The sequence below is a fragment of the Mytilus trossulus genome, chromosome 6, assembly GCF_036588685.1.
Source record: "Mytilus trossulus isolate FHL-02 chromosome 6, PNRI_Mtr1.1.1.hap1, whole genome shotgun sequence".
Classification (NCBI taxonomy): Eukaryota; Metazoa; Mollusca; class Bivalvia; order Mytilida; family Mytilidae; genus Mytilus; species Mytilus trossulus.
The window spans coordinates 88,636,530-88,659,967 of NC_086378.1; the positions used below are offsets into that span (position 1 = coordinate 88,636,530).

At 32.1% G+C, this 23,438-nt stretch overlaps 1 protein-coding gene across 2 annotated transcripts; it reads right to left on the reverse strand.

Moving 5' to 3' along the window:
- Nucleotides 1-255: 255 nt before the first annotated feature.
- Nucleotides 256-22,876, reverse strand: LOC134722164 (tetraspanin-9-like). 2 transcript variants are annotated; one of them, XM_063585731.1, is made up of 8 exons: nt 22,735-22,876; nt 14,799-14,877; nt 12,240-12,491; nt 10,930-11,004; nt 5,653-5,757; nt 4,919-5,098; nt 2,793-2,876; nt 256-2,276 (listed from the first exon to the last, which is right to left on the reverse strand). In XM_063585731.1, exons 2-8 carry the CDS (start codon nt 14,856-14,858, stop codon nt 2,004-2,006), a joined length of 1,029 nt encoding a protein of 342 aa, XP_063441801.1. In that variant the 5' UTR covers nt 14,859-14,877; nt 22,735-22,876; the 3' UTR covers nt 256-2,003. The 2 variants fall into 2 exon arrangements, with proteins under 2 accessions (XP_063441801.1, XP_063441800.1); XM_063585730.1 differs by lacking the exon at nt 22,735-22,876 and adding an exon at nt 16,896-17,057.
- Nucleotides 22,877-23,438: the final 562 nt, after the last annotated feature.

A 23,438-nucleotide genomic window follows, 5' to 3' on the forward strand; every position in this document is an offset into this window, starting at 1 on the left:
CATTGATTGACATTTTTTGACAATTGGGTTGTCTTTCCTTTACTATAAACTATTGTATATATAGTATAACACCACCGTAAAAGCTATCAATCGCAAACTGCCAATTTTGACGGCATCTTTAACTTATACTCAGGTTCATCTCCGGCTATATCATAAAAAGTTGTACATAAGAATATCTAGTAGTATACTGGTTTTATTGTTTTCACGGTTTTCAGGGATGTTTTTGATGATATCATTCGAAGTAAAAGTACATCATTTAATTTGTGTTTTTATTTATAGTTCCCTTCATTTAATTGAAGAAAAAAACAAAACAATACAATGACTTTTCTGCTTATTAACATTTACATTCACACTAACACAGAGAAAAATATGCAATAAGACAATGATGCACCGGGTACCTCGATCAGAAATCCGCGGAAGGGTCAGAATAACGAGGGTCAATTTATGAAAAGATGGTAACGGAGGGTATAGGTAAAATCTGTGAATCCCAAGGAACATAATTCCTCCGTGGGATTCGGACCGTGATTAACAAACCAACTGTTACACACTTTTCTGTTTATTTGGACCCCTCTGCGTTATATGATCGACATATCCCGATGTGATAATACAGTTTGAAAGGATAAAGAAAAAACAGTCATATTCCTCTTGTCACTGTTCATGTCAGCTACAACGCAATTGTATGATATTTTTTACAACTACCAAAGTTCCAATTATTACTCTTTATTGTTTATGATGACAATCCTATGAATTAATTATGATATCTATTATTTAGTGATCATTATAACCAAATTCAGTCATCTGTATATAATATAATTAATTGTTTCCCTATGTTTTAAGGTGTAAACAGTTGCTCAAACTATACCCTTTGGGTAGTGCTCCACATTTAATGGAGGAATATACAAGAAACTGAACTGAACTGAACTGTTGTAAATATATAAGTCTGAAATTCATACATGTACTTTCTCAATTCAAGTATTCACAGAAAAGCTGACCTTTATTTTTCTACAAAAATCAAATCAATTTACCAAAGAGAATAGGGAGAAAACTGCATGATTTTCATACCATGTCTAATTTTTTTTTATTTTATTATTAACTTGCTAATAATATTTTTTTGGCAAATCTATATTATGTAGAAAATATATTTCTGAAATAAACTTATTTTTTCTTTAAATCTGACAAAAAATCCTTCTCTTATGACATGACTTCAATGATGCATCAGGCAAATTGTGTCAACCTGCTTGGAAAACATTTCCTTTTATGGAAGCTCTTCGATTTGAATGATAGTTTGTGATTATTATACATCCCCCAGTTAATTTACAAAGCCAAGATAATCCCCTAAAATACATCCTCTCTTATAACCTACTGTTTAAAACTGATTTACAAAATTCATAGTATAATCATTTCAAACGACTTTGATAGATACAAAAAGCATGTTTAGTTGCTGTCATACAAACTCTTTCCTTCAGAGTACCTTAGCCAAACGTATACTAGTATACAATATGTGTGTTAACAAATCATAACTTGAAAGGGGACATAGATGCCTTCAAAGGTGATATTCGCATTCAATTTTTTGCGGTAATATTATTCATTAAGCTAATAAACAAGTTCATGAATAGTCTTTCAATTTCTTTTGTAGAAGAATAAGTGATTTTAATATGAATATAATCACATGTATTATTATTATATCACAGTGCTAGAGATTTCTTTCAAACATTGCTTCACTAGCGAAATTGGAAAAACAGTTTTCATTATGATGATACAAATGGATTTTAATGACTTAAAACAGTACGTTTTTTTGTAAACGAATACATATCAACTATTTCCTAAACTGCGCCAGACATTTGTCCTGGTTTGTTATCATTATGGCCATTGGACTTGGATTTCATAGTACTGAAAATGTTATACTTGTTAAATTGCAAGACAAAGTTTACAGATCTGTTGCACTTTTACTGTAAGTAGTTTTGCAATAGACCTTGACAAGTATTAGACATAATTCCCACACTCTAATAATGTTTATCTCGGCGTCGACTCGGAACATCATTTTGGTACGATCGATTGTCTCTTTGTCCTCTTCTATCATATGAACCTCTATCCTCATATCCATTATATGGTTGTCTGTTATGATGTGGTCCCCTGTATCCCTGATTCTCGTATGCTCTAATGGCATCATAAGACCGATCGTCCATCACCGGTTTACCGTAGCTGTCATTTTCATAGTCTTCTTTGTTACTTCTTTCTTTAGAACAAGCCACACAAGCAAATATAACAAGTATTATCTATAAATAGAATATACAAACAACTACATAACTATTCAAATACTCACACAAAACATGACTATATTAGAAAGAATTGAATAAATGACAAGTATATTGACATGTCTATTAACCTTTATGTTCAAACAACCGAACCAAATATTACATTTAAATATTGAGAAGTGAAATGTTGACCAACTGCATGGACAATAGCTATGGAAACACTCATTTATGAATTTAAAATAATCTGGATCGTTTGTTTAAAAAGTATCAACAATTCCTTGTTTATTCATGCACATCCACTCATTATTATTTAGCCTGTCTAAATTCTTACACGTTTATAAGAGTCATATAGTTTTTTCGTGTTGGACAAACGATATGTTGTCTTGTCAAGAATATGACAGTTTTTATCCATTCGTTTGATGTGATAGAGATTTTGATTTTGCCATTTGATTAGGGACTTTCTGTTTTGAATTTTCCTCGGAATTCGATATTTTTATGATTTTACTTTTGTTCATGATAAAATATATGTTAGCTTACCTCAATGACTAGTACTCCAGCACTGGTACCTATAAGTGGTTCCATGTTGTCATGTAACCAGTCCTTAATAGCATCATAACAGCCCTGCAAAATATAAATAGATCCATAATATTAGCAAAAATATAGAATATTTATAGAAAACTAAACCAATGTCATCGATGAAACAAACCTTACACTTCAGTTTCAAATGGATAAAAAATATGGACTAATATTGATAAGCTGATTAAGACTTGCATGCATGTGTGGATTTTTTATATCAATATTTTCTACTATTTTTTATTTAGAATCCATATATTTTATTTCATATTTTCGCCATTCTTGTTGTTGTTACATCATAAATTTAGACACTGGTGCTCAATGCTCTTCAACTTCGTACTTTATTTGTTCTTTTTATCTTTATTGGATTCGAGCGTCACTGATGAGTCAGAGTCTTTTGTAGACGAAACACGCGTCTGGCGTATATACTAAATTTAGTCCTGTTATCTATGATGAGTTTATTTACATGGTCGGATGTATCGCCTTTATCTTGAACAAAAGAATGGATTTCAAAAACTTTATTTATTTAATTACTTTTCCTCTGTGACAGTTTTGTTTTTACAATAACTTACATAGAATTGTGATAAATAAACTCATCATATAGATAATATATATAGGATTGAAATTTTGAATTTGGTCCAGATGTGCGTTTCGTCTTTAAAAGACTCATCAGTGACGCTCGAATCTAACAAGTTTTAAAGGCCAAATAAAGTAAGGGTGTGAAGAGCATTGAGGACCATATAGTCCTAAACATTTTTCCAAATACAGGCCAGGTAATATATTCCTGATATATAAAACCCAAATACTTCAAAAATTCATGAAGTGGACACTAATAAATCTGGTTATTTCTGTTTTGCATTTGTTAATCTTGCAATTTAATTTTATATTCTATTTGAGTTTCATCTCTAACCCTTAAATGATCTTTTAAATACTCGTTTGCATTGAACAAGGGGACATATTATATTTTATAATGATACCATTAATTACCATCTTTCTTTCCCTCTGAAATGTCTTTCATTTACCGTTTTATTGTTTAAGTTAATATTAAGGGTAAATTTTCCTTGTCTCATATTATAATTATATAATATTTGAACTATTTAAATTTAAGTTGACATACTGAGATAGGAAGATACTTAGCAGAGAAGAACACCACGAGTTGTCGAAATCGATAAGATAAAACCAAATACAAGATTACTAGAAAATACTAAAGATAAACGTACGATAACAAAAAGTGTCCGGAACTATTTTTTAATAACAAGCCATAAAAAAAAATTACTCCTGTCTGAAACTGTACTTCACTTTCATGACATCAGTGCATGGTTGTTGAAGGGTTAACATTAATCAGTTAAGTAGCCTTTCTTAAATTTAACTAGCCTTTCCAATTAGCCAGTTAATAATTTAAATACAAAGAAACGAGAGACGACGCACATGGTGCAATCGAGAACAAATCGAAGAAGAACAGATAATACCAAGATCAAAAGATAAACAGATAGTACCATGTTCAAAGGAAAAACAGAAAGTACCATGGTAAAAAGAAAACAGATAATACCAAGATCAAAAGATAAACAGATAGTACCATGTTCAAAGGAAAAACAGAAAGTACCATGGTAAAAAGAAAACAGATAATACCAAGATCAAAAGATAAACAGATAGTACCATGTTCAAAGGAAAAACAGAAAGTACCATGGTAAAAAGAAAACAGATAATACCAAGATCAAAAGATAAACAGATAGTACCATGTTTAAAGGAAAAACAGAAAGTACCATGGTAAAAAGAAAACGGATAATACCAAGATCAAAAGATAAACAGATAGTACCAAGATCAAAAGATAAACAGAAAGTACCGTGATCAATGGAAAACAGAATTTATCATAGTCAAATGGTGAACAGAATAATACTATGGTCAAAAGAAAAACGGAAAATACCATAGTCAATGGAAAAACAGAAAATAACATGACAAAAAAAAAATACCATGGTCAAAAGATAAACAGAATATATCATGTTTAGAAGAAAAACATATCTATAGTTGGTATGCTATAAACATAAAGGTATACACACCGTATCCATGTAATACTTAAAATAAATACAAACCGTATCCATATAAGAATTATTTCTGTTTGGGTACTGCCAACAGTCCGTATTATTTACATCTTTACAACACACAGCCGGTATAGACTTGTTGTAAGTATTTCCATCAGAGCTATTAAACTGTCTTTCCCACTTCTCTGATGTATTAAAGTCTCCATAACCTTCCACACCACAACAGTCGTACTAAAATTATAAGAAATAAAAGGTAAGTAATTTGTTCTGGAATGATCTGTGCTACAATGTATGAAGCTTAATGCTATTAGATTGTAGTTTGTCTTGATGTCCGTTGAACGTGCTATTTAGTTCTTAACATTAAGATAAACTTATAGAAGTTGTATAAGTTGACTGATACAAATTTTATTCTCCAAAATCTTTATCTTTGAAATTCTTTCTAGTTTGACATAGATGGACGTCTTCAAACTAGGATCTATTTCATTTTTTCACATTGTCAACTTTCCGTTTCTAAGCAGTAGCATCATTATTGACTTATTGCACGTCGTCCACATTTGAAAAAAAGCCACGCTGGTATATTAACTTTAAGTAGACTCCATAAACAAGAATTTTGTCCAAACATAATCATTCCAACAGGCATTTCTTTAATCTACTCATGTCTCTTACATGTATCTGAAATTAACTTAACATATTTTTTTTTAAATAAATGATAAATGATACTTATCATAACAATATAATCCTACCGATGAAAATGTAAATTTTGACTTTACACATTTTAAACAAACCTGTGTCATGATGAAATTAAGTCCTAAAGTAACAGCATCTGTACCATCAATACCTTTGTAATCTTCTAAAGTCGATTGGAAAGGTTTCTTCAACCATTCGTCAAACTACAAACAAACATTGAAATAATTTGAGTGGCTGATTCAAATAAACAGAAATAGTAACCAAGATTTTGACAAACGATGCTATTATATTAAATAAAATTGAAAGTTATGTATTGATTTTTAGACGTTATTCTTACGTTTCATTTGAGATGATTTTTATCTTCTTAGCATATTTATCTGATATTAGAAAGCAAACTAGCAGTCGAGTAATGCCTTTCCCAATTTATCTTTTTTCAATCTTTGTTACAGTGCTGTTTTTACAGTACTGTTTAAATTCTGCTTTCAGTAATTTCCACACATTGAACCTGGTTGTCTTTTGCCATTTCTTACGTAATATGTGTGATAAAAACATGATTGAAGATGAATACCATTATATTTTAGTATGTGAGAAATATTCTGATTTAAGGAAAACAAATATAAAACCATTTTATTGGAAAAAAAACCATCATGTTAAACATTAAAGAGCTTAACAATCTAGATAAATACCTTTATTTAGCTGATAAGATTCGTAATTTATAATATTATACTTATATTTCATTATTTATATTATTTGTTGTCATTCTCCGCCATTGATACAAAATGTTTGTAATTATAAAACATGTCCACTTCCACTTGTATGTTTGTCCATCTGATGAGTTAAGCCTTTTTCAACTGATTTTTATAGTTCGTTCTTATGTTGTACTGTTATACCACTGTCCCAGGTTAGGGGGAGGGTTGGGATCCCGCTAACCGTGATGTTTAACCCCGACACATTATTTATGAATGTGCCTGTCCCAAGTCAGGAGCCTGTAATTCAGTGGTTATCGTTTGTTTATGTGTTACATATTTGTTTTTTTCGTTCATTTTTTTACATAAATAAGGCCGTTAGTTTTTTCGTTTGAATTGTTTAACATTGTCTTATTGGGGCTTTTATAGCTGACTATGCGGCATGGGCTTTGCTCATTGTTGAATGCCGCACGGTGACCTATAGTTGTTAATGTCTGTCATTTTGGTCTTTTGTGGATAGTTGTCTCATTGACAATCATACCACATCTTCTTTTTATATGTAAGTATTCACTGGTGCTATTATTATATTTGTATATGTAAATTCTATAAGCTGTATTGCTTCTGAAAAAAAGACTTTTATTATTATTACAATGTTTGTTCTTTGAAGAAGTTTGTTTGTTGGTGGCAGTTGCCAGTTCTGTGTGTGTTTCTATTAATAATTTAGTTTGTTCACAACGTTACCCAATAGGGACGATTTAGGGCTTGGCATGTTCATAGACATGTGTCAATTGCCGCCTTTTGTATGAATATTTGATATGTTTGTCGTTATATTGCTATCTCTTTGACGTATACTTAACATCTTCGTTTTTTCATGGTTATCTAAGTTTTTATAAAAAGTAAAACCACAAACATACTGAACTCCTAGGAAATTCAAAACTGACAGAAAGTCGCTAATCAAATGACAAATTAAAAGATCTGGAACACATTAAATGAATGGTCAAAAACTGTCATATTCCTGACTTTTCTCATACATATAGAAAATGGTGATGTAAACCTGGTTGTTTTAGCTAGCCGAACCTCTCGCGTGTATGATATCACGGTGGGTATGGTTGTCCTGCGAGAGAACGTACTGTGCTGGTGATTCGGTCCTGACGGGTGCTGGTGATCAATGAAAAAATGTAAACAAAGACGAAAATGATGATTTTGGACGTTTTCACTCATAAAAAATGGAAGAAAACAGTTGAGATTTTTCAATTTCGTTTCTTATGGGTTCATATATAAACCATTTAAAAATTGAGCCTCTAAACTGTTTCAGTAAGCGTAACACATAAATGCTCATTTTCAGAAAATCTCGAACTGAAAAAATAAAACAAAACTGCTCATAGAGTCCGCTTTCTATACCGCCATCCACACGACAAAACAATTTTGTGAAAAAAACATTGAAATTTATTAAAATGTAGCATTTTTTCAAATTATTCATGTCCTGATACTGTGCTGGTGGGTCCTGTCATTGTGCTGGTGGGTCCTGATACGGTGCTGGTGATTTTGGGTAAGAAGTTGGTCATATTTGAAACAAATGTTACAAAATCAATAAAATTGGGCAGATAATTGTTGCCAACAGGATCTATGACTCCTATTTAAGCTCTTAAGCATCCATTTGGCTGTTTGATATGTGTTTTCAAATGATCTTAACTTGTATTACATAATAACATAAAAGGGCAACATCTTTCGTCCAATATCAGATAATTATAGGTTTCATAACGAGTGAGAATTAGATATCGCTTGATATCAACTCGAGTTATTTAATTTCAATATAATAATAAACGAGCCTGTGGCGAGTTTGTTATTACTATTTAAATTAAATAAAGAGAGTTGATATCAAACGATATCTAATTCTCCCGAGTTGTGAAACCTATTTCTCTTATGGTAAACATGCTTTTTGTGCTTAATAAAAAAAATCCGCGAAACGTCGACCCAGTCGCTTGAACATAACTGCATTGTGACGTCATATGTCCTGTTCGTCGTCAATCTTCAACATAAGACTTTTTTAAACATTTTGTACGCTTCAGAATGTAATAATATTTGAATAAGAATATATAAAAAGATGAAAAGTGTGCGTATTTTCTATATTATTGAAGAAATCGCTTATCTCCGTTGCAATGGAGGAAATGTACATCATTGTGACCTTTAACTGTCAACAATGACCTAAAGAATAGCCAATGAAAATGCCGCAATATCGTTTCAGGAGGTTTCGTTGGCCAATCAAATTAACGCATTTTTCGTATCACTTTTTCGTATCACACTCCGGACAGTGTGATACGAGAATTATCTATTCATGCGAGAAATAGATAACAGGCCCCAACCATAAGAGAACAATATATAGTATCTAAAATGAGTTAAAAATTCCACAATACTATATAATTCATTTTATGTGTCAATTTGTTCGAAAAAAGTCGAAAAGAAGAGAGTTTTTTTAATGTCATGATTGTCTGTCGCTTTCTAGATCTATGCTTAGCATTTATTTCAGATGACATGGACTCCTCACCCTGGTGACCCTGCTACCTTTCATATACATATATTAATAGATAAACAAAAGGCTTCAACTGGTATTTTTGTATTTAAAATGATTCGTTGTAACGAGAATATTTGTGGTGAATGGAAACTGTGAGGGTCAAAATCTTAAATTGCTTTTCTGAAATGTGGAAGGTAGATAGACATTTTGATTTTTTTTACTCGGTAATGAACCCTTGTGTTGATCCCATGCTAAACATAACAAAAATCTCTGTACAAAGGTATATATCTGGCTTTAGATTAAGTTTTTTTTTAAATATAAATTAAGGCTATATTTTAATATAATAATTCTATGAATTCACAATATAAAGTGAAATATCTTAGTATGGAGTCATTACTACAGAGATCGTGTGATTGACACACAAAACTTAAAAACTTAGGGATATTACCAATATTAAAATAAAAGTGTATTTTAGTTGGGTATTTTTTCCATTTACTCATTTTCAATAATAATCAAGGCACATTTGATTTTTATTCATGAAAAATATTTAAATATAGATAAGTAGGACACATTGTTCACTCCCCCCCGTAATTCTTTATCAAAAATATTTATTTTGAAATGAAAAAGTTAAGAAATCTTAGTTCTGTTAGTGTTCTCTATGTTATCTCGTCTTCATTCTCTGACATATTCTAGCCTGCATTTCATAAAATAGAGATTTTTTTTTAATGTTCCATCGAACTTTCGAAAAAAGAATACCTGATAACCGTTTAGACAAAAAAAAAATATGTTGGAAAAATCTTACAAGTGATTCTTAATAGCTTTAAGAGACATTTTCTTTTACAATACAACTTTAAAATCTTACGGGAAACTATTCCAAGCTTTCACTGTAACCTCGCTCTAACTTATCCCCCCCCCAAAAAAAAACCCCACCAAACAAACAAACCCGAAATACTATTGTCATTCTTATAGTCAGCACTCAATTGGTTACAAACAAATGTATTTTAAGCTGCTAAAGACATGATTCAAACGCTTAGAAAGTCCTTTGTTCTATATTTTTGCTCTCCATTTTTATGCAAAACCTTTTACATTTTTATTTAATGGGTTATTGTAGAAGGTCGTACGATGACGTATGGTTGTTAACACATACTTCCTTTGGTTTCTTATGGAAATTTGTCCATTGACAACAAACATACCAAATCATCTACTTTATATAAGTATTGTATAAATTACAACGTATTTTGTTTGGTGATCGTGCAAAATGATCGTAATCCCGAAAATCGTAAACATATTTTCTTATCTTAAAAGGGGGCAAGAAGGGTTCCATTAACAGGCCAATAAACATGATAAACAAGATAACAGTTAATAAAAAAAAATTAAAAAAATAGGGGTATTTTTTATCTCATAATAACAGTAAACAGATTCACAACAATGTCAATTTCAAGAAAGCAGACAACAGCTAATTAGTCAATAACAGTACAGCATCAATGATCTTGAATATATGCCACTTTTAACTAAAATATAAAAGCACAGAACCAGGACATAGGAGCACAGAACCAGGACCGTTTTTCTTATCACCAGCACAGCGTCAGGACAATTCCGTTTAACGAACTTGCACGACTTTTGCAATATAATTTTGTTGTAATATACTTTGCATGGTACTTATGACACATCAGAGAAAAATTAAGCAACAAAACAGTCGTTTTATTGCCGTTCTGATACAATGTAAACAAACCCCCCAGCACAGAATCAGGACCCACCAGCACCCGTCAGGACCAAATCACCAGCACAGTACGTTCTCTCGCAGGACAACCATACCCACCGTGGATATAGCCGCCGAAAATCCATTATATTCTCAACGATATGTGAACAATACAAACAGACATAATAGCTAAAAAAAATCTTAAAACGATGCACTCTGATCATTGATGAAAGGGATAAAAATAGCTGAAAAAAACTAGATAAGATAAAATAAAAACAAACAATAACATGAACTGTGTGTATTATCCTTTCAAAGGAAGCATTATGATAATCACACACGAGTGATATGCTAATGTTGATAAGCATCATTTTGTTGTCATAACATTGTAGGATTGTAGTCGTCGAAATTCGTATAGTGCTGGTCATAATTTATTTTCATTGGATTCGAGTTAAAACTCTTTGCCGTATATATTGATTACCTTGCTTTGGGCAGCGAACAGGACAACCACAAATGCTACTTCAGCTAACACCAAAATGGACAAAATAACAACATACTGAAAGATAAAAAATGTATTAATTATAATACAAACATGGTTTGGGCCCATTAAAACGTTTAATCCCGCTGCACATGTTTGCACCTGTCCTAAGTCAGGAATCTGATGTACAGTAGTTGTCGTTTGTTTATGTAATATATACGTGTTTCTCGTTTCTCGTTTTGTTTATATAGATTAGATCGTTGGTTTTCCCATTTTGAATGGTTTTACACTAGTAAGTTTGGGGCCCTTTATAGCTTGTTGTTCGGTGTGAGCCAAGGCTCCGTGTTGAAGGCCGTACTTTAACCTATAATGGTTTAATTTTTAAATTGTTATTTGGATGGAGAGTTGTCTCATTGGCACTCACACCACATCTTCCTATATCTATGATAAAACTGCAGTTTTATACTCATTAACATAACAAATTTAACTGTGTTTGGTATAACAACATATTGCTAACTAAGACTGTGGGATTACTAGTATAATTTTTTTAGGAAAGCACAAATCAAATCAGACTTCGTTTAATTTCACTGATTCAAATTAAAGTTTTTTGAATCGGACATTAGAAAAATGTTTGATTTGTTTTATTGAAACATTTTTTTAAGATTTAGTAGATACATATAATATAGGCTTTCCTACGTAAAACCAATTGCTGGCCCTTCTCCGCATCGATTCTTTATTTTGTTTGTGTCAGACTTCATACACACGCTTCTCGTGAAGAATGAAGAAAAGCAAGTAATATCGTTTGATTTTCCTTTCCGCAATATAGATAATGTACTCTCATTGAATCAATTCAAAGATTGGTAACAATTTTTATAACATCTATTCCTTACAATTTGAAATCAAGGACAACACAAATACACACAGTTAGGTCTACTTCATATTTTGAAGTTGACAGAAAGGTTTGGTTGAGATCTGAACTTCGTGCACGACAAAAGAGATGAATTCGTTTTTCCTTCAGTGAACTTTCAATTCTTATGTAACAATATATTCCATCAAAACTACACGTGGAATTACCATATATGTCTGAGCAAATGCGATATTCCTGGATTCGCGTATTTTCCTTTTATTTATGTCTAGCTGTTTGCAAGGAAGCTATTGAACCAGGGGTCCTGTGTATATTGTAGAAATTAGTCTACACGTCAAAAGTTTTACGTGTTTCAGATTATGTTACCAACCACTATTACAAATCCATGAATATGAATACTAGATCAAAAGAATAAAAATAAACACGTAAGGCTAATCGTATACATTACCAGTATAAGCATTGGTCTGACTGTACAACATGCTCCTATACATCCTAGAATACCAATGATGAAGAAGAAAGCACCAATTACAATAAAACTTAATGTCACATCCTCAAGCAGATCTGCTATGTTAAAGTTAAGGTCATCATTAGCATCTATAGCTACTCTAAAGTCTTTATACACATCCGATAGATACTGGTTCATTAGATCTGTTCCCCATCGTACTACGCTTCCAACAATCAACAAAGCTATCCCAATCAACTGTAAAATGAAAATATGAACATTTGTGTACACTTCACATTCTGGTTTTTATTTTATCAAAGTTAACACGAGTTTCATTTCATTAGGTATACGCGTAGATAAACACCACTTCTGACGTACTGTTAGTCCACCAAACGCCAACAGTAAGCTGGTTGTTTTAAAGTTGCAATATATTAACATCTCATTTTTTGCTCACCTAGCACAAAGGTCTTTTCTCATCACTTGGCGTCCATCGTCCGTCGTCGTCGTTAACTTTTACAAAAATCTCCTCCTCTGAAAAAACTAGCCCAAATTGAACCAAACTTGGCCACAATCATCATTGGGGTATCTACATGAAGTTTAAAAAATGTGTCCGGTGCCCCGGCCAATGAATCGTCATGGCCGCCATGGCTTAAAATAGAACATAGGAGTAAAATGTAGATTTTGGCTTATAACTCTGAAACCAAAGCATTTAGAGAAAATTTGACATGGGGTTAACTTGTGTATCAATATAAAAAAGAAGATATAGTATGATTGCCAATGGGACAACTTTCCACAAGAGACAAAAATGACACAGACATTAACAACTATAGGTCACCGCTCGGCCTTCAACAATGAGCAAAGCCCATAACGCATAGTCAGCTTTAAAAGGCCCCGATATGAACGACAACAACTGAATTACAGGCTCCTGACTTGGGACAGGCACATACTTAAATAATGTAGCGGTGTTAAACATGTTAGCGGGATCCCAACCCTCCCATAACATGTGACAGTGGTATAAAAGTACATCATAAGAAAGAACAGTTGAAATAGACTTGACTCATCAGATGTAGACAACAATGAAAGTAGACGTGGCCGGGTACTAATACATCCGGCCAACAAAAAGACAGTAGGAACAGATCTGAGAGTACTTGCAGTTATCTGACAGCTACTTCAAAGCCACTAACAACTAATAAAAAAATCACGCATCTAAGACTAACATATATCTGCCTTGCAATTTTCAGATGAATCGGACAACTGGTTGTTGGGTTGCTGTCCCTGAATAGGTAATTTGAAGGAAATTTTGCCCATTTTGGTTATTATCTTGAATATCATTATAGATAGAGATATACTTTAAACAACAATAGTTTTCAGCAAAGTAAGATCTACAAATAAGTGAACATAACCAAAATGGTCAGTTGACCCCTTAAGGCGTTATTGCCCTTTATAGTCATTTTTTAACAATTTTCATAAATTTTGTAAATTTTTGTAAAATTTTACAAAATATTTTCGACTGTTACTAATTGGCCTAGTTCATTATAGATAAAGATAATTGTAAGTAGTGAGAATATTCAGTAAAGTAAGATCTACAAACACCATCACCAAAACATGATTTTGTCATGAAACCATCTGTGTCCATTGTTTGATATGTACATAGACCAAGGTGAGCGACACAGGGTTTTAAGGGCCTTTATTTTTTTTCTCCTTTATAACATTTCTTCCCTTTGGAAAAACATTTAAGATGTAAATTGTGGCTGAATATATAAATTAAAATACTTGATAAAAAATATCATTTTGGAACACTTTCAAGTTGTGTAAAATCTAGAAATGAGACGTATACAATTTAGTGATTTGATTTTCAGAATGGTGTTTGCAAATGAATATCTTGGCCTGGTTAGAAACGAAAAAAGCGAATAACCGTGCCAAATCCACAATAAAAAAATATTTTTTTTCTGCTGAAAAAAATACAGGGACTATTTGAGTACAAAAGTTGAAAATAAATAAGTTCACCTAGCAACAGGTGGATATAAGTATTCCACATAAAAAAAAAATCCTGCCCCTCCTCCTGACTGAAAAACAAATGGTCATCCTTTAACAAAATCTTCTAAAGATATGTCACCAACATCACATTTTTAAATGGGCAAGCAAACCCTCAGTCACAAGTACCAAAAGACAATCATTAATGCTTTTCTTGATAACTTCTGTATGCTTATACTCCAGTTAACAAATACGGTTGTGCCTTTGTTTTTTGTTTCTTAAAGTTATAGAGCGTGATTGCGTATAGGAAATTTGTCAAGAATTGAAACACTATATCCCTCCCTTTAAAAAATACACACAAAAACCGAAGTATATAGACAAGTCGGATGAAACAGTTAAAAGTTGTGTGTGTCGATTCTCACACTTTCTATATGTTTTTATATTTTTGCCGAACGCATGTGGATGTTCAAGCATGCAAGTATATATATACACCACAACTGTTTGTAGATTACTAAACTATCTTACGACCAAATGTGATATAGATACACCTGTACTTTGATAATGATAAATTTGGTACATATTCATACTTACTGAAAACAATATGTTAATAAGTACAAGGATGACGCGAGAACATGACTTACATGCCCCCATGCTTTACAAGTTGTGTTTACTGAAAAAAACAAGAAAAACTATTATAAACAAGTGGATAAATAAACAAACTACGAGGATCTCAACACTAGTCAGAGTTCGTGACAAACTTCAATATTAGAAGGATGACGTGAAAGTATTATTATCGTGAGAGTATACAATAAAATCTAGATCTATGTTTGTAACCATACAAATCCTTGGTTTCATAGGTTTCAGTTGTGTCTTCTTTTTAAACTATAAACAAGCTTGAAAGGTTAGTGCTACTTTCTTATTTCAGGAATAACTTTTGACAAAAAGCAATATCCACAAAAAAGGGTCAACAGTCAGATTTGTTAAAATAGGAGTTATGATAAAAGATTTTGCATGATACATAGCTGTTATAGCTGTTAACAACACTAACATGTATAATGGGAGTGTTGATATAATGCAGATAGGAAGATATTCAGGAATTAGTATCGACACTTTCTTTGATGCTTTTTCTCTCAGGTGTTTAAACGAGAATTGTCAATAGGTAAATACATATTTTAAACGTCAGTTACTTCTGTTTCGTTTAAAAATATTAATATTACGAACTTTTTTGTGTATATTTCCTCATCTTTATCTCATTATTCACTTTGAAATTGTATTTTGCATAAAACGCATTTTGAAGTTTTTAATTATATATTTGGGAATTTAGATAAGGGCTATCGATTTCACTTTATATTACAAAAGAGTGTAAACAAACGATCTGTCGCTATTATCAAACGGTAGTAAACAAAGGTGAGGCTAGAAAAAAAACATACTAACATGACCTAAAAAAATCTTATTTCATAAAATTGGACAAACGGTCCATGATTTCACAGTGGAATGTATAATATAATTGAGAATAGAAATGGGGGATGTGTCAAAGAGCCAACAACCCGACCAAAGACCAGAAAACAGCCACATATTTACTTCTGAAAGGAATTTTCAAAATTATAGCATTGTATATCAATATTTATAATACGTAAGGGTATTCAATTATAGTAAAAAGACAGACAGACTAACATTTCCAAATCGCATGCTTCCAAGTAGAATGAAACACTATAGCCATCACGCTTCACCTGATATGTAATCAAAAGTTGTGTCCAGTGGCAGGTATCACAGCCACATACATATTAACAAGACTACCCGATACAATGTCAACAGGACAACAGGAGGAATATCCGTCTTATTGACACTATAATGCATCATTTTGTTTATCTTTCACTTTTCATACTATAATTACTTAATTACAAATGAGAGAGAGAGAGAGAAAGGGAGATGGAGGGAGAGAAAAATTTCCACTGTTTGTTTTCTTTCTGCATAGAAATATGCTAAAATCATGAATATTGTTACTGGTCAGATATATCATGTATCTATTGAGTGACGAGTTGTAAGAGGTATTATGACTATTTACATAGCTGATTCGTGAACAGTAATAAAACTAAGACATTATTTAGACTAACCCTATTTCAAAGGTTACAACTACAAGCCTAGTTAACATATTAAAGTTACTATACATGTGATATCATAAAATGTAGTGATTACAACTACTAATAAAATAATAAATAATCTTCTTCAAATATTGAACTATTTGTTTTACGTAACATACATGTATGAGTTTAATTACTCATTGTGTATAGATATTATGAAAACTTGCTTAAAAAAAATTAAAAAAATTACGAAGAGCACACCTCGAATATATTAATATCTTTTTTATGTAAGAAAGTTTTACAATAGCTATCAGCAATGTAATAAATTAATTGTTCCTGTATTATTTATTTGTACATGTCATGTTCAATATTACATAATAGCGGTAGATAATGTGGTCATTTTTCTTTGTTTTGGTCAAAGTTTGGACAAATATGACACATCTATGTAGATATATATTAGATAACAAAGCAATAAAAATATTTAACATTTCAACCATCCTTAAGCGATTATATCATTCTTCTTTAGGAAAAATCAAAGAAAAACATGAATATGTAAAAGAGAAAAGAAATTTTGTAAATCCATTTTAAGCGAAAAAATCATAAATACCTTGTTAGGATAGTGGGACAAAAAATTAATCCATGATATGTTTGTTAAGTGTTGTTGAAATAAAAATAATTTAACATGGACGACGTAGATATTTTATCTTTAGTTGAGATAAAAGGAGAAGGAACGCCCAGGGGATACAACTGTGTATGATAATTCTCTTTTACCTTTTACAGGTAAAATTATGTAAATTACTCATGTAAAATTCTTCTATTAATTTTTTTTGTTGTGAATATAACATGAAACTAATTTGTCCACAGAACTATATCATTAAAAATGAATTAGAGAATAAAAATTACCACACGATTCTTAGTCAGTTCAAACAAAGACTTTTATCAGCCCTAAACAACCGACTTACTATATTCAAATACATATCAATCACATATGGATCTTACTAGATCTAAATGTAAATCTAATTTTGTCCTTGGACGTTGTTGAATCATGTTGACTAGGAGGTACGGGTAAAAAAGGGGGTTGGTTTTTTTTGGGGGGTGGGGGTGGGGGGGGGGGGGGGGGGAGACGAGGTCGTTAGGAACTAGAAATTGTATTAATTGAAGAAAAAACTAGCAATTTCCTCCGGAGACTATTTGGCCTTCTTTTACTTTAGAGGTCCCAACCCATATTCTAAACTTGGCTATCCTCGACCCCAATCATTACCATAACCTATACATAAACCTTACACTAGCTCTAATCCTAAAACCTAACCATAACCGAAAACATCTCCTAACCTAACCATAACCATGAAGGAACTATAAAGTACCCTTAAAGTAAAAGAAGGCCCATACGCTTCTTTCTATTTCCTCTTTATTTCCTACTTCCATTAAAATAAAATATCTCGACAAATTTGCCGATACATGCATATCATTGTCAAAGACATATGATACAATTAATTTATATGTCTCGGATATTGTTTAGTCAGGCCTATTCAATCCACATAACACTTTAAGATTTACACAAAAAAAATAACGATAAATAAAACGGGTCTGACATGAAGTTAAGCTAGCTTTCTGTTGTAAAAATTAATAATTCTCTGTGTAACCTGCCTAATCCGGCACTTGAGTATTCCAACATCTTTGTTCTGGTTATCCAGTGTGTCGAATTGCACAGGTTACATTGTACTGCAAACTGTGACCCTAGCTCATTTGTGTCTTGTCACCACATATCCCTATTTTTTTAGGCGTATACCGATATTGTTTTGACTTTTCAATTATGGTGCAATATGCCTATCATTTGACCACTCCAAAATTGAGTTGGTGATTGCTAACTTAACTTCTACTGGCACCGAAATAACCTGCAGTAAGAGAGGGACGTTTGGACTTTCGCTGAAAACAAGGGAACGTACAAAAAGTTTGCCTGGCAACGGACCACCTTCCAAGCATTCAGATAGTTTTGCAACTGTTATATAATGTGCATAGTGAGTGCTTCTCGCCTTACATGCATGATTCATCTTTTTTTAAAAGAGGGACGAAAGATACCAAAGGGATAGTCAAACTCATAAATTTAAAACAAACTGACAAAGCCATGGCTAAAGATGAAAAAGACAAACAGAAAAACAATAGTACACATGACACAACATAGAAAACTAAAGAATAAACAACACGAACCCCACCAAAAACTAGGGGTGATCTCAGGTGCTCCGGAAGGGTAAGCAGATCCTGCTCCACATGTGGCACCCGTCGTGTTGCTTATGTGATTACAAATCCGGTAAGTAGTCTAATTCGGTATGTCACATTCATGAGAGGGAAGGAGATTGTAGTTACGACGTAAGGAACATATCCGATATCATTTGTGAAACGGTTATTCCATAACGGTCAACCAACTCGTGATGGCGTGCATAAAATTTACGAAGAGATGATTTCAACTTCACCATTTGGAACTCTTGTTTTAATAGCTTTCTTGTAAGCAGCAACCCTCTATCAAGAAAATCATGATAGGAAATGCAAGCATGGGAATATCGTATCAATTGGGAGATATATACCCCGTATGCAGGTGCTGCTGGAATGTTGCTACTTAGAAATGGAAAGTTCACAATTGGAAAGCTGAAATCATCTCTATTGTCGTAAAGTTTTGTTTTCAACCGACCCTCATTGTCAATTTCTAGATGTAAGTCAAGATATGAAGCCGACTTAACTGCATATGTAGTATCCTTTATCTCTAGTTCGATGGGATAGATGTTCCACATAGTCACCAAATGTTGAATTGTTTAGTTAAAGAACAACATCTATAAAGCGGAAAGTAGAGTTAAAGGATATTGCTAACTTCTTATCTTTCTTCCTAAGAAGTTCCTGCATGAAGTCAGCCTCATAATAATAAAGAAACAAATCGGCAAGTAGAGGGGCACAGTTTGTTCCCATTGGAATGCCGACAGTTGAACGTAACACATATGTTGTCAATCAAGAAATCAAGCATCTTGATAATATCAGTTTCAGAGATTTTTTTGTTTGAATCAGAGTGATTCTTTACAAAGTAAGATTTATCCCTCCCTAAGACAAGATACTTGTATCTACGTTGGCCATTCTTTTTTATGAAGCAAAGTAATACCAACTTTTAATTTGTCTTTTAGTTTGGAATGTGGAATACTTGTGGAAAAAGTAGAAAAGTCAAATGTTTTCATACTGTTACAAGATGAAAGAGAGTTAGATTGTATGTACTCTAAAAGATGTTTTGAGGTTGTATGGGTGTCTTCCTCCATCTTGGATGGTAAAAAACAGAGAACCAAAGGTCCAGATTTTCTATCAATTTAGCAAAATTTGATGCAGGAATGCAGATATTTAATGTGAATTTTTATTTAAAAGAACCAATCTATAAGAATGTAACTTATAAATATAAATATTTTTGCAAATGTTGATTATTTTTGGTTGTTTGTATATATTTTTGCAAATGTTGATTATTTTTGGTTGTTTGTATATATTTGTTTTTAAATTGCCATTTTAAGGGGAGGTAACTCTAAAACAGTGCATTTTCTGAAGGATTCTACATGGAATTTTCCTAATTTGTATTTTAGCCGGAAAAAAACATACGGCGACCCTATCTTTTCTTTTGATATTCACAAAGCATTGTCTGAAAGCTATCTTTTCCTTAAGAATTTAACAATTCTATAATTTGTTTTAGTTTCTAATCACAACATGGAGGTTTTTTCTTGTATATTCTGTAGCTTGAGAACATGCGCGGTGACCTATCATTGTTATTATATTTTCTCACATATATCAATAGATACGTTTTGGCAAAGTATTAACAAATTCTATCATTTTTATTTTAGACTCCCATACTACCTTAATGTCCTACCTCCGATCGGACATACTCGCCAAATTTCCAAGGGCGTTGTTGTCGGACAGTAGAAGTACAGGAATGAACACATTTCTGTACTCCCTTGGCATTGACCATTTGATGTGGAAATATATGTGGAAAACTTAATTATATATTTATGTTGAATAAACCTAAATTATTGAAATTAAAATTCTATATTCAGTACAAAATTGAATATCAACTGTAGTATGAGAGAACTCCTATGATTTATTTATTATCTGTAAATGACTTTTAACTAGTGTTCAGTAACTACAAGTACTCTTATTTCGGTGCTTTGTGTCTATTGTTTTTATGTTAGCTTTTTGTGCCTCGTACCGATCTGTTGAATTAATTGGATAGAAAAAGATGAGATATGAGTGCCAATGAGACAACTCTCCATTTCAATTGATTTTCACAGTTTGTCTTATGTTGTGCTGTTACGCTGATGTCCTAGGTTATGTGAGGATTGGGCACTACAAACATGATTTGAATATGAAACAAATTGAAAAGGTGGTTCTAACTTTAGAGACAAAAAAACCTTCATGCTATGTAATGCATTTTCAAATCGTCAATGTTTTAAAATTTTGTAAGATTTGAGAAATCTTTCCAGCCACCGATTCATCTTATTAAATTCCTCCGATCGGACGTGGGTGTGTTTTTATAAAGCCAACACATCCATATTGTGATAATTTGCAACTTTAAGTTTTACTGTCGGACGAGACTTTTATGTACAGGGTTGAGAATGTTTTCTGTACTCCATTGCTTTTCGAAAGAATATTTGATAAATCACTACATGATTTTCTAAGATTGATCAACATGACGCCTACCAAATAACGTAAAGTAGCATTTTAATTATTATCATCGAGGTATAAAAATTCGAATGTAGTAACATATATTAATCAAAGATTGAAAGAGAACAGAACTGTAGCTACAACTTACAAGTAAAACATATTCAAGAGCATTTTTTTAACACAGATATGATGTCATGGATGTTCAGACAACAAAGTCATACTAGGTTATGCCAATTTCCAAAGAGATGTTGTTCTACATTTGAAAATGCCTGTACCAAGTCAGGAATATGACAGTTCATTTTCATTCGTTTTGATGTATTTTGTCATTTGATTTTGCCATGTGATTATGGACTTTCCGATTGGATTTCCTCTGAGTTCAGTATTTTTGTGATTTTACTTTTTTCTAGATGCAAGTCAAGATATGGGGCAGACTTATCTGTTATATCCTTTATTTCAAGTTTGATGGGTTAGATGCGTTCAACATAGTCACCAAAGTTTGAATTTTATAGTTAGAGTACATCCAGATATACCGGAAAGTACTGATAACTTCTTTTCTTTTTTTCAGAGGAACTGCCTGTACGAAGACCGACTCATACTGAATAAAGGACAAGTCGGCAAGAAGAGGGACACATTTGGTTTTCAAGTGTGAGATTCCTTCTGTACACTGTATGTATTTAAATTAGTAGATAAGTCTATTGTTTTATACTATTGTCCTAGTAGAGAGATTAAGCATTTATCTTATTTTTGCTTGATGAAGGTTATTGTAATACTTCTTTTGTTTAATTATCTTTGTTTTTGCATTGAAATTCTGTACAGGTTTGTTCTGATAATTTTACAATGTTATATCTGCAATTGTTTACGAGTTTGCTGTATGAAATCCAGACATCGATATAATAGTAAAAGACATGATAGTGCCATATTGGACATGTTTAATTACTTTGTACCACGAACATTATGTTTATACGATACAGTTTATTATTTTCTTTTATATGCTTGGAGTCTTTTTTTGGCCATTCGACCATTATTATTGAACTCACCTTTGTAACAAGAATTAAGAATTCACTTTTGTAACAAGAATTAAGATTTCACTTTTGTAACAAGAATTAAGATTCTAATACTGAGGTTTTGTTTTTGCGTTTTCTGTATTATTTGTTAGTATACTGATCGAGATTGGAGAAGCGGGCACGTTCAGATCGGAAGAAAAAAAGTCCACAAAATGTTTATGTGTCTGCAAATAATCCGGATTTTCAGTCGTGGTCTCTCATGTTATATCTCAGTGTATTTTTTGCCAGTTGATTCTACATTCTATATTGTTGAAGGCGGTTGTAAACTAGATGGTTTGTATTTTTGGAGTCGTTAGATTGCATTCTTAGAGACGTTCACCTTCGACCCCTTTTCATCCATTTGTATACGAGTTATGACTGCTATTTCTTAAATACTCAGAACGAGTATACATTTCAATGCATCTACCTAACATCAAATTGAATGTAAAAAAATATGCGACTTCTTTTCGTCTTTCGCCGCGAAATAGCGTTTTTGGGATGATGCCGCATAAAGCAATCACCAATCAATCATTTCTGTTTTGTGTTCAAACAAGTTTTAAAACTAAAGCTGTGATGCGTTTTGTACCCTTTTTTGGGGGAATATGTAATTGAAATTAATTAATTTCATATTCCTTGATTAATCTAGTTTGATTGTAGTAATTCAACAAAAAACCGGTATAATATTGAAAAACGTGTGTTGTCTTCATAATTTGAATTACTTACTTTCAATGTAAAACTTTCTCCAATATAAGAACCTTCTGACAAGACTTTATTCTACGAAGCCCTGAATTGTTGTTCTTCCTTCCTTATTGCTTTTTAGAATATACACACACACTTATAAGATCATATATATTTCTTATCGACAGAAAAATCGTTACTTCATTCTCACTGAAGTATACAACAATACGAATTCAAGTTATAAGGTGTAAGTTTATCTCTAATTTGTAACATGCAGTTAAAATATAAGTCTAACCTAGACATGTTATAAATTACAATTTATTGCAAGCAAGCAGAGGACAAAAATCTCTATCAACTGGATTTTTTCTTTCGTAGAAAATCTTTACCAATAAAAAGCCGAAATATTTCGAATCACAAGTTTTTCAAAGCTTAATTTTGTGATTCTGAAATTTTACAGATATTTCATAAGCACGATTTCTCTTAACCTTATGACCTTTTTGATCAATAAAACAACGTGTTTTAATAAATTTTTTCAATTGTTTGTTTTTTTCTGTTATCGATACTTCCTTGTCAATATGTATGGTATACATACTAACTAGTTGTTATCTACTATTGTTAACATAGTAAGTATAAACTTCCTGATCAAACCAAACACATTTTTTTATAGACTGGTTTTTATTCCTGATCGTCTTTTTTATCTGAATATATATATAGTTTGTTATGTAATTTTATCGATAAGGTTGGCTTTT